The 12,177-nt window shown below is 49.1% G+C and overlaps 1 protein-coding gene across 1 annotated transcript; it reads right to left on the reverse strand.

Annotated features, from left to right (window-relative positions):
• Positions 1–4,967: 4,967 nt before the first annotated feature.
• LOC135903499 (uncharacterized) lies at positions 4,968–7,901 on the reverse strand. Its single transcript, XM_065433816.2, has 4 exons — positions 7,614–7,901; positions 6,880–7,026; positions 6,538–6,612; positions 4,968–6,273 (listed from the first exon to the last, which is right to left on the reverse strand). The coding sequence occupies exons 1-4, from the start codon at positions 7,813–7,815 to the stop codon at positions 5,507–5,509; spliced, it is 1,191 nt and encodes a 396-aa protein (XP_065289888.2). The 5' UTR covers positions 7,816–7,901; the 3' UTR covers positions 4,968–5,506.
• Positions 7,902–12,177: the final 4,276 nt, after the last annotated feature.

Raw genomic sequence — 12,177 nt, forward strand, 5'->3', positions numbered from 1 at the left:
AAATATGTACACCACAAAGAGAATGAAGTCATTGTCAAGGAGGTGGGACAAAACAATGGCCTGATACGGAAGAGCGTATGTGAGTCGGCTAATTACGAATGCGTGAACCAGGCTGATGGTCTCTCCCTTAGTTAGGCCGTCTCTGCTTCTTGCCACTCTCCTTATCATTCTGGCCACGTTTCCTGTGACCGCCTTTAGTTTTTGTAGGGTGTGAGATGTTCCAGCATTCTGCTGTATCCACATCCCCAATATTCTGAGTGTCTCCACTTCACGAATAGGCACCCCGTCGAGAGTCAAAGTGAGCGGCACCCAGTCCTTCTTTCTTGCGTACTTCGCACGCACCCGAATGAATTCTGATTTTTCGGGTGCGCATGCCATGTCCGCCGCCCTCGCGTATTCCACGACTGCGTCTATGGCCTTTTGAAGGGTTTCTTGCTTGTCCCCGTAGGACCCCTGGTGAGCCCAGAACGTGATATCATCGGCATATATCGCACAACCGAGATTCGGGTGCTTATCTAGCTCCAGGGCTAGCTTTCTCATCCCTACATTGAATAGCAGTGGAGAGAGTATAGCTCCCTGGGGGGACCTCTGTCGGGACAGTTGAAGGTGTCGGACCTCGTGGAGCCTAATCCGATTGTGGCCGTGCGGTGGCTGAGGAACGAGCGCACGTAGTTATAAATTCGCAATCCACAGTTCACCGCGAATAGCGTGGTGGGAGATGCTGTCGAAGGCCTTTTTGATGTCCAATGCCAGTACAAATTTATCTTCTGACCCTCTGTTGGTGTGCAGGACCTCGTGCTTTAGTAGTAGAAAAATGTCCTGTGCTGACACGTGGGCTCGGAAACCGAACATGTTGGAGGGGAACATGTTGTTTAGCTCTATGTGGTTCGAGAGCCGGACCTGCACAACCTTTTCAGAGTTTCCCCGCGCACGACGTTAGGGAGATGGGTCGAAGGTTGTTGATGTTACGAGGCTTACCTGGTTTTGGAATAAGAATAATTTTTGCTTCCTTCCATTCTTTTGGAAGGACGCCGTCCTCTGTCCAGACCGTGTCGTTAAAGAATTTGGTCAAGCTCTTTAGCGTGTCATCACTTAGATTGCGAATCATTGCGTTCGTGACCTGATCTACCCCTGGGGTTGTGTTTTTCTTGAAGGAGTGTGCCGCTGCGTAAACCTCTTCAAAGGTTACGGGGGCGTCCAGTTCCGGTTGGTCCTGACCTTCGTAAACGGGTTTGGTGGATTGCCCGGTCGGTACAGTACCTACGTATATCTCTTTAATTTTGTCTATGATGTCAGCTTCCCGACCTTCAAACTCGTTTTCAAGCAGCTTAAGTGTGCGATTCGCGACTGTTTTTGTTCCTCCCGGGTCAATCATACTTCGAAGAATGCGCCATGTTTTCTTTGTAGTCAACGTGCCCCGAAGCGAGTCGCTGAACTGACACCAATTGCTGTCGCTTAGCTTTTGTGCGTATTCGTTAGCTTCCTGCGCTAGCTGAGCTATCCGTATCCTGAGTTTACGATTAAGCTTCTGCCTTTTCCACCTTTTTGTGAGGCCTCTCCGGGCTTCCCAGAGATGCAACAGGTGACGATCCATGGCTGGAGCCTCCGTTGTCGTTTCAATTGTTTTGGTGACCCTAGAGTGAATAACTCGGATCTGCTCGGCCCATTCTCCTACGTCTGTTATGCTGCCGATTGTTTTCTGTTTTTCACGAAATTTGGTACAGTCGGATAGCCTTGCCTTGCCAATAGCTCTTCGAATCCTGGCTGCATTAACCGATATGCTTAAGATATAGTGATCACTTCCTAGGTTTTCACCTAGGTTCGTCCATCGCGTCTCACTTTCGTTGTTGGTGAACGTGAGGTCGGGGGAAGTGTCCTGGGACACGCTGTTCCCGATTCGCGTAGGGAGATCCGGTTGAGTTAGCTGAAAAAGTCCGTAGCGCGTTAAAGTCGCCTAACAATATTAATTTGTCCCTACCTTGAGCGAGTCGCACCGCGGTGGCCACCACGTTTCCAAAATCCGCCTGTTGTTCTCTGGGAGAACTATAAACGTTGACAATAATTGTTTTAGGTTTGCCCCTTTTCTGCGGCCAAATCGTGATTATCTGGTTCAGTTCAGTTCAGTTTTATTTCCTTAAAGACCCCTTTGCTAGGGGTATTACATAAGGGGTGGGTACAGTTGAATATACAAAAATAAACACAGGTATACAGAAAAAATTGTACATGGAAGCTACATTTTCGCAAGTGCAAAACAACAGAAATAATAACACGTGAGAAAGCAAGTTAGTGATTAGCCAACAAGGACACATTTTCCAGAAACGATGTCGGGCAAGTGATTGCAGCTACGTGGTGGGGAAGGGCGTTCCAATCTGATGCTGTGCGGGAAAGAAAAGACGAGGAAAATGTAGTTGTGTGGGAGCGTGGGCGTAAGACTTGTAATGGGTGCCCAGTTCGTAGAGATATGCGTGCTGGTGGTGTGATATATGGCTCGTGAAATAAGGTACTGTAAAAAAACTTATGAAAGAGGCAAAGGCTAGCAGTAGCACGGCGACGTGCAAGGGGCTGTAAATCAGATTTTGCTTTTAAGGATGATACACTTACGTCGTATGAGTATGAGGAAAGGATGTATCTGACGACGCGGTTTTGAAAGGAATCGAGCTCGTTAACTAGATAGACTTGATATGGATTCCAGATGGGTGATGCGTATTCGACTTTCGGTCTGATAAGGGATTTGAAAGCTAGTAGTTTTACGTTCTGCGGGGCGCCACGCAAGTGTCGTCTCATGAAGCCAAAAGTTCTGTTAGCTGATGAAAGTATGTTGGAAATATGCGTACCCCAACTGAGATCACGAGAAAGTGTGACGCCCAAGTACTTAAATGATTCTACTGATTCTAAGGGAACGTTTACTATAGTATAAGAGGACAGGAAAGGGTTACGGCGACGGGTAAAAGACATATGTTTACATTTGTTGGGATTAAGAGTCATCAGCCAATTTTCACTCCAAGACTGCACGTTGTTAAGACTTTGTTGTAAGGTGTTTTCGTCAGTAGCATTAGAAACTGGATGGTAAATCACGCAGTCATCGGCGAAAATTCGTATCTTACAAGACACGTGTTGGGGTAAATCGTTAATATAAATTAAAAAAAGAAGAGGACCGAGAACTGATCCCTGAGGGACTCCAGAAGTTACAGGGAGAAGAGTGGATGATTTGTCATTTACAGAAACGAATTGGTAGCGATCAGTCAGGAATGCTTCGAGCCATTTGAGTACGTCACTGTGTAAGTTCAAAGAAGAAAGCTTTAGTAGTAAGTGGCGGTGAGAAACTTTGTCAAAGGCCTTTTCGTAGTCCAGAAAAATAGCGTCAGTTTGTTGGTTAGAGTCAAGGTTTACATGTAAGTCGTGTAGAAATAGAGCTAGTTGCGTTTCGGTAGAAAAACCCTTGCGGAACCCATGCTGTGCCGAATGAAAAAATTGATTCGCGTCCAAATGATTTATGATCAGGGAGTAGATGACGTGTTCCATGATTTTGCAAGGGAGACTAGTTAGAGAGATGGGTCGATAATTTAGCGATCTGGTGCTGGTGCACAGATCTGGTGCTGAATAGGTTCCCGGAAAAAATAATTTACGCTAATCGCGACATCCTTCTTGGCAAAGGTGGCTACTTGAGGGTAGTCGGGGTGAGCATAAAGCTCGTAGCCTTTGAGTTTTTGATTTTATGCGAAGCATATTACGAGAGCTTAACCCAGCTCCTCAGGCGCGGCGGTGTCGCCTTGAAACCACGTGACACCGTGACGTCACGACAGAGGAGAAGTGGCTTTGGCTCAACTCTTGCAAGACGGGCTGGGTGGGAATCGAACCAGGGTCTCCGGAGTGTGGGACGGAGACGCTACCACTGAGCCACGAGTACGATGCTTCAAAGCGGTACAAAAGCGCCTCTAGTGAATGCGGTGTTGCCTTAGAAACGAGCTGTTTCTAAGGCGTGCGTCTCTTGCTCAGGCGCACATTTCGTTGCCGCGCCGAACGCTGCTTTGCTCGACGCTCAACGCGTCCAATGCGGGGCGCGTAGTCGCTGCCCTGTAGCCCATTGTCTTACACCCCTTGGCGGGTCGACGGGAACGCTGTCGCGTTCCACTCTTGAAGGCGAAGCAGTAATGCATGAGTTGTTTCTTCGTCTAGCCGAACCAAATATAGCCAAGCAACAGCAGTTCACCAGGCTAAACAGTGGTTCAACAACTAAAATAAAGGCTAGTATGCTTCGCATCCTGGGCTTAACCTTACCTAAGCCACAGCCATTTTTGTTTCCCTATTTCCTGAATACAGATAACGTCGGGAGGGATTGGCGCCGATTCTATGTAGTGCGTGAAATTAGCCAATTTAGTGCGTAGCGTGCAGCAATTCCATTGCCAGATTTCAATGTGTCCGCTCTTTGTGTTGCTTGCCATATTATCCATGGATATTACTGTCGCTATCAGTGTGCTCTATAGCTTTCGGAGTCCTGGTAGGAGCTCCCGGACTTTGACTGACCCTCTTTCGGGGGACGGCTGCGGCTTTTGTTTGCACATCTTCTACCATTCGTTTGAGTTTGTGTAGCTCTGCGAACATTAGTTGCATGTTTTGTGCTAACTGTTGCAGCGTTAACGAATGAGTGCTGGAGGCGGTACTTTGTTGCAGTGATGTTTGTGGTGGTGATTTGGAAGTGTGGTCCGCAATTTGTGTGACGTATGCGGTGGTGATTTGGAAGTGTGGTCCGCAATTTGTATGGGTTGCTGTGATGTGCTGTTGTTTGCCGTGCGCTTAAAAGCTTCAAACTCGGCTCGTAGCTCGGCTAAACTGTTTCGAAGTATTTTGTTTTCTATGGCAAAATGAAAAGAAATAGCATGGCCTAAGCAAATTCTGTAGCATTGGTGATAACTATAGCCGTTACGTCTATAGACATAACAAAATAAATGTGCAGTGTACATGGAAGATAACTGAAAAAGCAGTATCATTTATTCAGAGATGGAAAATACAAATTTCCTCAGAAGGTAGCACAGTAGACAGCGTCGTCGTAAGTACACGTGATATAGTATGAGAGTACACTGTTGTTACACAGTCTGGTCTCTTCTGGTCATAAGCATGGTAAAGGAGGCTCACTTGAAGTAGAGATGTGCGAGCTGGCTACTTGTTCTCATTATTGATTGAAATGATTGGCTGTAGAAAATTGCACAAAAAGGCGCAAGTCCTAAAAATGCTGTCAATAATGTCGAGCATGTTGATTGGCAGTGGTTTGTCTAAAAAATGAAATTCTTTGATACGTCTTATGACTCGCTCAACATGGATCCTAGCGCCAGCTATTTTTCGGGTGGCAATCACGTCACTAGCTGACAATTGGTTCCCCATTTTAAATGGTGGCATGTGGATTTGAATAGATGGTGGAAAAACGCCCTCCAACCTAAAGCCTTTGTCGACCATCACACCGTCCCCCGCATCTAATAAACCCAGTAGGCCCGATTTTTCGACAACTTCGCTATGTATCACTAACATGCCCACCCCACAAATCTGGCACAGATGAAACGTAGCCATCTGGTGTTACCCCAACAAGTGCTTTGAACGTGTTATAATGCTTGTACGAGGAGAAAGTATGCCTCTGTGCCTGTAGTTTTGAAGGTCTTTGGATTCTCACCTCTGTGCAATCAAGGATGACTCTAGTGTTTGAGAAGTCACTGAATGCCATTGGCATGTGCCTTTTGATCTCTGCTAATGTGGGAAACCTTGTCAATGCTGAGAGCTCTTTATCGAGAAAAATTACCCATGTACAAAAGATGCGACTAAGGCATGACTGAGAAATTCCAAAGATTCGAGCCACTTCCTTGGCACAAACACCGGTCCTGAGCCTATACAGCACCATGAAAAGTTCTTCGCGCTTGGAGAGCTGTCTTTCCTTTGCTTGTGTTTTTCCTCCATCCCAATAAACCATGCGTTCTGCATTTTTTTCAATGTGCTTAAAGAGTGCTTCAAACTGTTCCTTACTTTGCAGTCCTGTATAAAACTTAAAAGACGATTTGTGAATAGTATCCACAGAAAACGTGCAGCGTTTTAGCTTTCTGCATTGCAGTTCTAGATCCCTGACTTTCCGTTGTAATGCCACATTTTCAGTTAATAGGTGGTCAGTGTTCTCCTCTCTGCTTAAGGGTGTTGGCTCTAGGACCTCCTGTGGCTCAGTGAGCATTGGGGATGTTGCAAGCAGCAAGAGTGCATCAGCTGCTCCTTCCTCGTCGAATGAAGAGTCTGCACCTGCATTTGCATCAACAAATGCAATAAAGTGACGCTATTGCTTTAGACACAATTCATTGAACACTGACATTTACTCTGAGCATTCACACTTTGTGCGGAGTGCACTACTCTAATGACCTGGTCACCTGAAAGCAAATTATGGATAATTCATATGTCGCAAACGTGCAAGACTCGCAATGAGCAACATAAGGTGAGCCTCAGAAAACATTTCCAGCTGCATAATGTGACAGTGTGCTTGCCATTAGTTCAAAAGCCACTGCTCACCCTGAACACAGGACATGTCTGGTTCCCCATCACTGCGACCTTTACAAGTTCCTCCTTGACCTGAAACCTCTGTACCTGTGACGTAAAGTGTGTAATAAAATAGTATGAGTACACACAAAAACGCATGACTCGGATAGGGCATGAAGTGTAGTTCTTAGGGCAAATATCACGTTTCACCACTGCATATATTCCTATATAGTGTGCCATAGTGCTTGGCGTACATACACAGGCAATGGGGAGGCCAACAGAATGTCAGTTTGCATACGTGTTTTACCCACATAAAGTATATGTACACCTACAAAAATGCCAGAAAATGGCCAGTATGCCCAGAACCGGTGATACCTGCTGTTGGTGGAGCGCCTGTTTTCCTCTTGGAACGCGCCGCGGTACGAACATGGCGGTCGACCGCGTCCTTCTTTCTGAACTGGTCTGTATACACGAACAGCGTCGGTATGAAGTCCGGATGTCTGGGTGACAGTGAAGGTGCCCCTGGAATGTGTCCGTTACACAATAAGACGCGCCACTCGACTCCAGAAAGCGCAGCACGGGAAAATGAGCCATAGTACAAACCGTACTACATCGCTATTCGCTAAACGAACATAAGCTTTCTTCAAGAAATATTACTATGCTCGGTGTCGACAAGAATGATGAAACGACAAATAGCAGCGATTGCTAACTAGCACCATCAGCTACTTAAACAGTGCACGCCGTTTCCAAATCTGCCCGGCAGTGCAGGCGCGCTTGGCTCCAACGGATAACTACGCCGACATCACGAGCACTCGCTGAACGCTTATGAAGTAGTAAAAGTGTGCACGGTGTAAAGTTGCTAAAGACGGCGTTCTAGCGGCGGCCGCACAGAGATGACAGCAAAAAAAACAAAGTAAAGCACAACGCGGCGGCCGCACAGAGATGACGACAAAAAAGAATTTAAAAGAAAGCACCGCGTTTCACTCGGCCGGCTCGCGCGAGCAAGAGAACGTTTGTTTCGCTAGCTCAAACACATTTGCGTCTTTCTCGAGATTATTCGTATGAGTCAGTAACGACAAAAACAGAGAACTACGTATGTGGATGCATACCTGTCACAAAGTGCTTCCCGCAGAGTCGAGATGCTGCTGACGGCTGCCATGGACGCCCTTGCGCATCTTGCCGCTTCACAGCCCTAATCCAGGCTTCACGGCGCTGTCGATCTCGTTTTACCGACGGAAATCGGAAAAAGCGCACTGTCCTGCTGGGACTGTCACGTGAACTGCAGCCGTACGCGACACACGACATTGGCATCGCGCCAAATTTCGATGTCAATATGTTAGGAAGGCGTGCCGTGCGCGCGGCAGCGAGAATAGCGCAGCTGAGAATTGCAGCGCCTGCCCCGGCCGTCCGCCGTCTGCTCTAGCGCCTGCCAAATCGCTTCGCTCCTCAGCAGCTAGGGCACTGCGCATGCGCAGTTCGGCGTCGCAAAAGGCGGATTCTGTTGCCTGAGTTCAGACTGTATCTGTATGTGCCCCGGGTACCTTTCATAAATTCGAGGCTGACAATAATGCTTTTGCGTGGATGCGGCCATGAGTTTTCTTGTTGTTGTTGTTGTTGTTGTTGTTGTTGTTGTTGTTGTGTGTGGCAAAGCCAGTGTCAAGTAGACACCTTTTATTATTTCATTTGTTAATCTGTTTTGTTTACATCAAGTATGATGTATTAGATGTGATGTACTTTATATTGTACTTCTCGTTCATACCACTGTTGTAAGCGTGCCTACGGGTCAATAAATTTCCTTGTCAGCTCGCTTCACGCCTGACGTCGTAGGGAAATCACACGCGCTTACACACCCGCTTACAGATAGCCACAGATCCAGGAATGAAATTCGCGAATAATAGTAAATATTATCCTTGCTTATCAGTTCACGCGTACAGCAACAAGTTGCTCGTGGCCGTGGCGGCCGCATTTCCACGGGGACGAAAGGCAAAAAGCGGCCATGAACCATGCCTCAAAAGCTCGTGCATCAACCTGTAGATTGTAAAAATGCGAGCACACCTAACCGCCTTAATGTCTAATTGAACGTCGCTGAGCGGTCCTTGAGCTGTGAGCTCTACGCGGGCAAGCGAACGCACTGAGACGCTTGGCCGACGCCTCCTGGATAGCTGAAAGCCGGTGCACTCCGATCCGTGACGTCACGCTATCGTTAAAACGGACGTTTGGGCGAGTCGGTAAGCCATATTTGAAACAAATATAAATTATAAATTGTGGGTTTTTACGTGCCAAAACCACTTTCTGATTATGAGGCACGCCATATAGTGAGGGACTCCCGAAATTTTGACCACCTGGGGTTCTTTAAACGTGCACCTAAATCTAAGCACACGGGTGTTTTCGCATTTTGCCCCCCATCGAAATGCGGCCGCCATGGCCGGAATTCGATCCCGCGACCTTGCGCTCAGCAGCCCAACACTATAGGCACTGAGCAACCACGGCGGGTATATTTGAAACAGAACAGCAGGGAGAACGACACGGACAAGCGCTGACTTGCTACTGAAGTTTTCCCTGCAGTCCCCGTGAAAACCGTGCTGTTCTGTTTCAAACGCTATCGTGCCCAACTGACTGCCGCAGAATCTAACTGGGACTAATGACCCCGTTACACGGGCGATCTTAACCGCGGTTATCGTAACTGTGGTTATTGCTAGACGCGGTTACCGCTATTACTCGGCATCTGAAACGGCGGTTAGACCGCTAACCGTGGCGGACCGCCAACCGAGCTTCGTGAAGAGCCATCGTGAAGAAACCGATGACGGTTCACCAGAATCCAGACAGAGTACCCAGAACACAGAGCGTAATAACGACGCGACAAATAAAAAAAAATTGACCAACCATTCTCTACCGGAAAATGGGAGTAAACGAAGCTTGCGTTGTGTGCACGTGACCGTCGTCACCGTTAAGTAACCCACAGGCAATGGCGCCGGATTGCTTCGGCCTCCCGCTGCCTGAGCTCGGGATCCTCTCGTTGCCTTCGGATTGTCTAGGCTCAGGCGACTCTAACGGCTGGATCGGCGCGCCCACGGCGAGCCCTTTCACGGGCGAGTTCTCGCCGCCGCTCGTCGAACGCTGCCCGTTCCTCGGGGGAACGCACAACGCGTGGCCTTCCCATCTGCTTTCCGTGACTGAACTGAACGGAAACGAAACCGGTGCAGCGTGCGCGAAGCCCTTTCCTGCCATTTCCCTCCCCGGCGGAAGCGAAACGGCTCTGAGTGGTAGCGCGCGTGGCGTGAGCGCACGCATATGGAGTTGGAATACTTGCTAATAGACAGTTTTAGTTACACTTACGTAGAGGCTTCACGTACGCAAACGTGAAAAGCCTACGTACCTTACGTGCACGCCATCTGAAACGCTTTTAGCTACACGTACGCGACGCACGCCAAGAGGGACTCCGTAGCCCCATCTATCGGGAAATGTGAACACGGCGGTAGCCAATTCAATCCTGTCGCCGTGTTTCGATGCGAGCCGTCTGCGCGCGCGCGGACCGCTATCGCTTGTTCGTGATCTCGAGGAACTCCCGCGCGAAGCTGTCTACGTGCGCAAGAAGCGCACGCAAAGAATTGAATCTCACGTACGTCCGTGAGAGGCGCGAGCGCCCGCTACGTTCTGCGCATGCGTACTGCTCACACGTAGACGCTCTACGTACGCAAAGCCTCTACGTACGTGTAACTAAAACTGTCTACTGTCTACTGTCTAATGACTCACGCTCCGGTGCCAGCGCAGCTGTCAACTCATCAAACCGCCCTTTCGCGCGCCTGCACTGCTCTGGGAGCAAGAGCGTTAATTTTTTTTGCGCGACCGCGACAACGTCACTCGTGGGCCAATACAAGCTTCGATTGAAAAATGGTAAACAAGATAACCAGACACCCGATTTCGCCACAGACGGAACACGGAACGAAACGGGAACATAAATACGATTTAGGAAGGTAGAAACAATAACGGCTCGGGGGCAACGGATCTTGTCGGCCATAAAAACAGCTCTACAGCGGTCTGTGACCAGCGTTTGCAGGTCATTCCGTGACTCGGTTAGATACCGAACCAATACGCTCAAAACACAGCCTAAGAAATATGTGACGCGGCGTCGCAGCCAATGGGAATTTAGGAGCCGTTTCGCTCCTACCGACGCCCGCCTTTTCGTTCAACGGGCCATTTGATGCTTTCGCATCGAAAATTATTCCGAGTGCCCTACTGCTGCGTGCCTCGTAATCATACCGTAGTTTCGGCCCATGAAATAGCTTTCACATGCTGTGCTGGACTACCATCAGCGGGGTCCGACCACGCTACGTAGACGCGGTGCGACCTGCTCCGGGATGGGCACGGGTCGCAACGGAGCAGGTCGCAACATTTCCTCGCCTAAGTAGCGAAATTTTGTGACGAACTAAACCCCGGTTACTATGCGACGATGCGCTTAGCATGCTTTGGGAGGTGGTTATCTGTGGCACTGTGTGCTATGGCTGTCGCTCTCCTCACCGCCGTGCCGTGCACCCGTACGCGGGAGTAAACGAGGCACTTGGAGTGCCACTTCCTCAAGCACCAGTTTGGTACCGCATGGTAGCGCGTGCGGCAAGAGGGGCAGCGTCTCAAACGCAGCGTCTGCGTCTTCGACCACCGGTGCAGCGTCCCAACGACAACGTCTCAAAAGGCTAGCTGTCACGCGGGAAGAATGCGAGCACGCTGCTCTTAACCACCGTGGCACTGTGTGGTACCACCGCGCGGTAGTACCGTACCGCCTTGCTGCCTTTACCACTGTTCTAGACCGCACGCGCTTTGGGATCGTCCCACTAGAGCTGTTAGACGGTCACAAGAAATCACGATTAGTTCCTCAAAAAAAAAAGAAGGCTCAATGTTTTGAAAATAATTCTTCATGGCCCTGCCGTCACACCATGGTCGTGTCCGTCGTTAAAGAAAATTAATTCTGAGGTTTTTACTTGCCAAAACTTCGATATGATCGTGCGGAACGTCGTAGTGGGGGACTCCGAGTTAATTTTGAACACCTGGAGCTTCCTTAACGTGCACTCAATTCACGGTACACGGGTATTCTTTTTTTTTGCATTTCGCCCCCCTCGAAATGCGGTCGCTGCGGTCGGGATTTGATCCCGCAACCTTGAGGGCTTAGCAGCTAAGCGCCAAAGCCACTATACGCCATCACGGCAGGTGTCGTGTCCGTGGTCATCACCATTGTCTTGCGGCTGACGTCACATGCACACTCGCATCACACGCTCATTCGCTCGCCTTACGCGTCCGCCCATCTAACGCTTTGCTGAAACGCAAGGCGATGCTGAATAGTCAGCTACCTGTCCAATGCTTCGCACAACATCTATTCCCAGAGTGCGTGAAGGAAGGAAGGAAGTGAAACTGTATTTGGTCCAGCAAGTAGTGATAATTAATCACTAAGCGGGCCGCTCCCACGTCGGGACCGGAAGGCCGAGCCTCACGGCCACGTCGTGAGCCTGCTGTACAGCCCAGAATTGTTCATCCTGGTCCGGGCTGCGAAGTGCAGCCTTCCACCTGGACGCATCCTTGATCGCCGAGTCTTCAATTCTTTCGCAAGACCAGAGCATGTGTTCGAGCGTGGCTAAAGCACCACAATCTTGGCAATAAGGCTCTGTATACGTCTCTGGATAA

Source organism: Dermacentor albipictus, chromosome 8 (assembly GCF_038994185.2).
Source record: "Dermacentor albipictus isolate Rhodes 1998 colony chromosome 8, USDA_Dalb.pri_finalv2, whole genome shotgun sequence".
Classification (NCBI taxonomy): Eukaryota; Metazoa; Arthropoda; class Arachnida; order Ixodida; family Ixodidae; genus Dermacentor; species Dermacentor albipictus.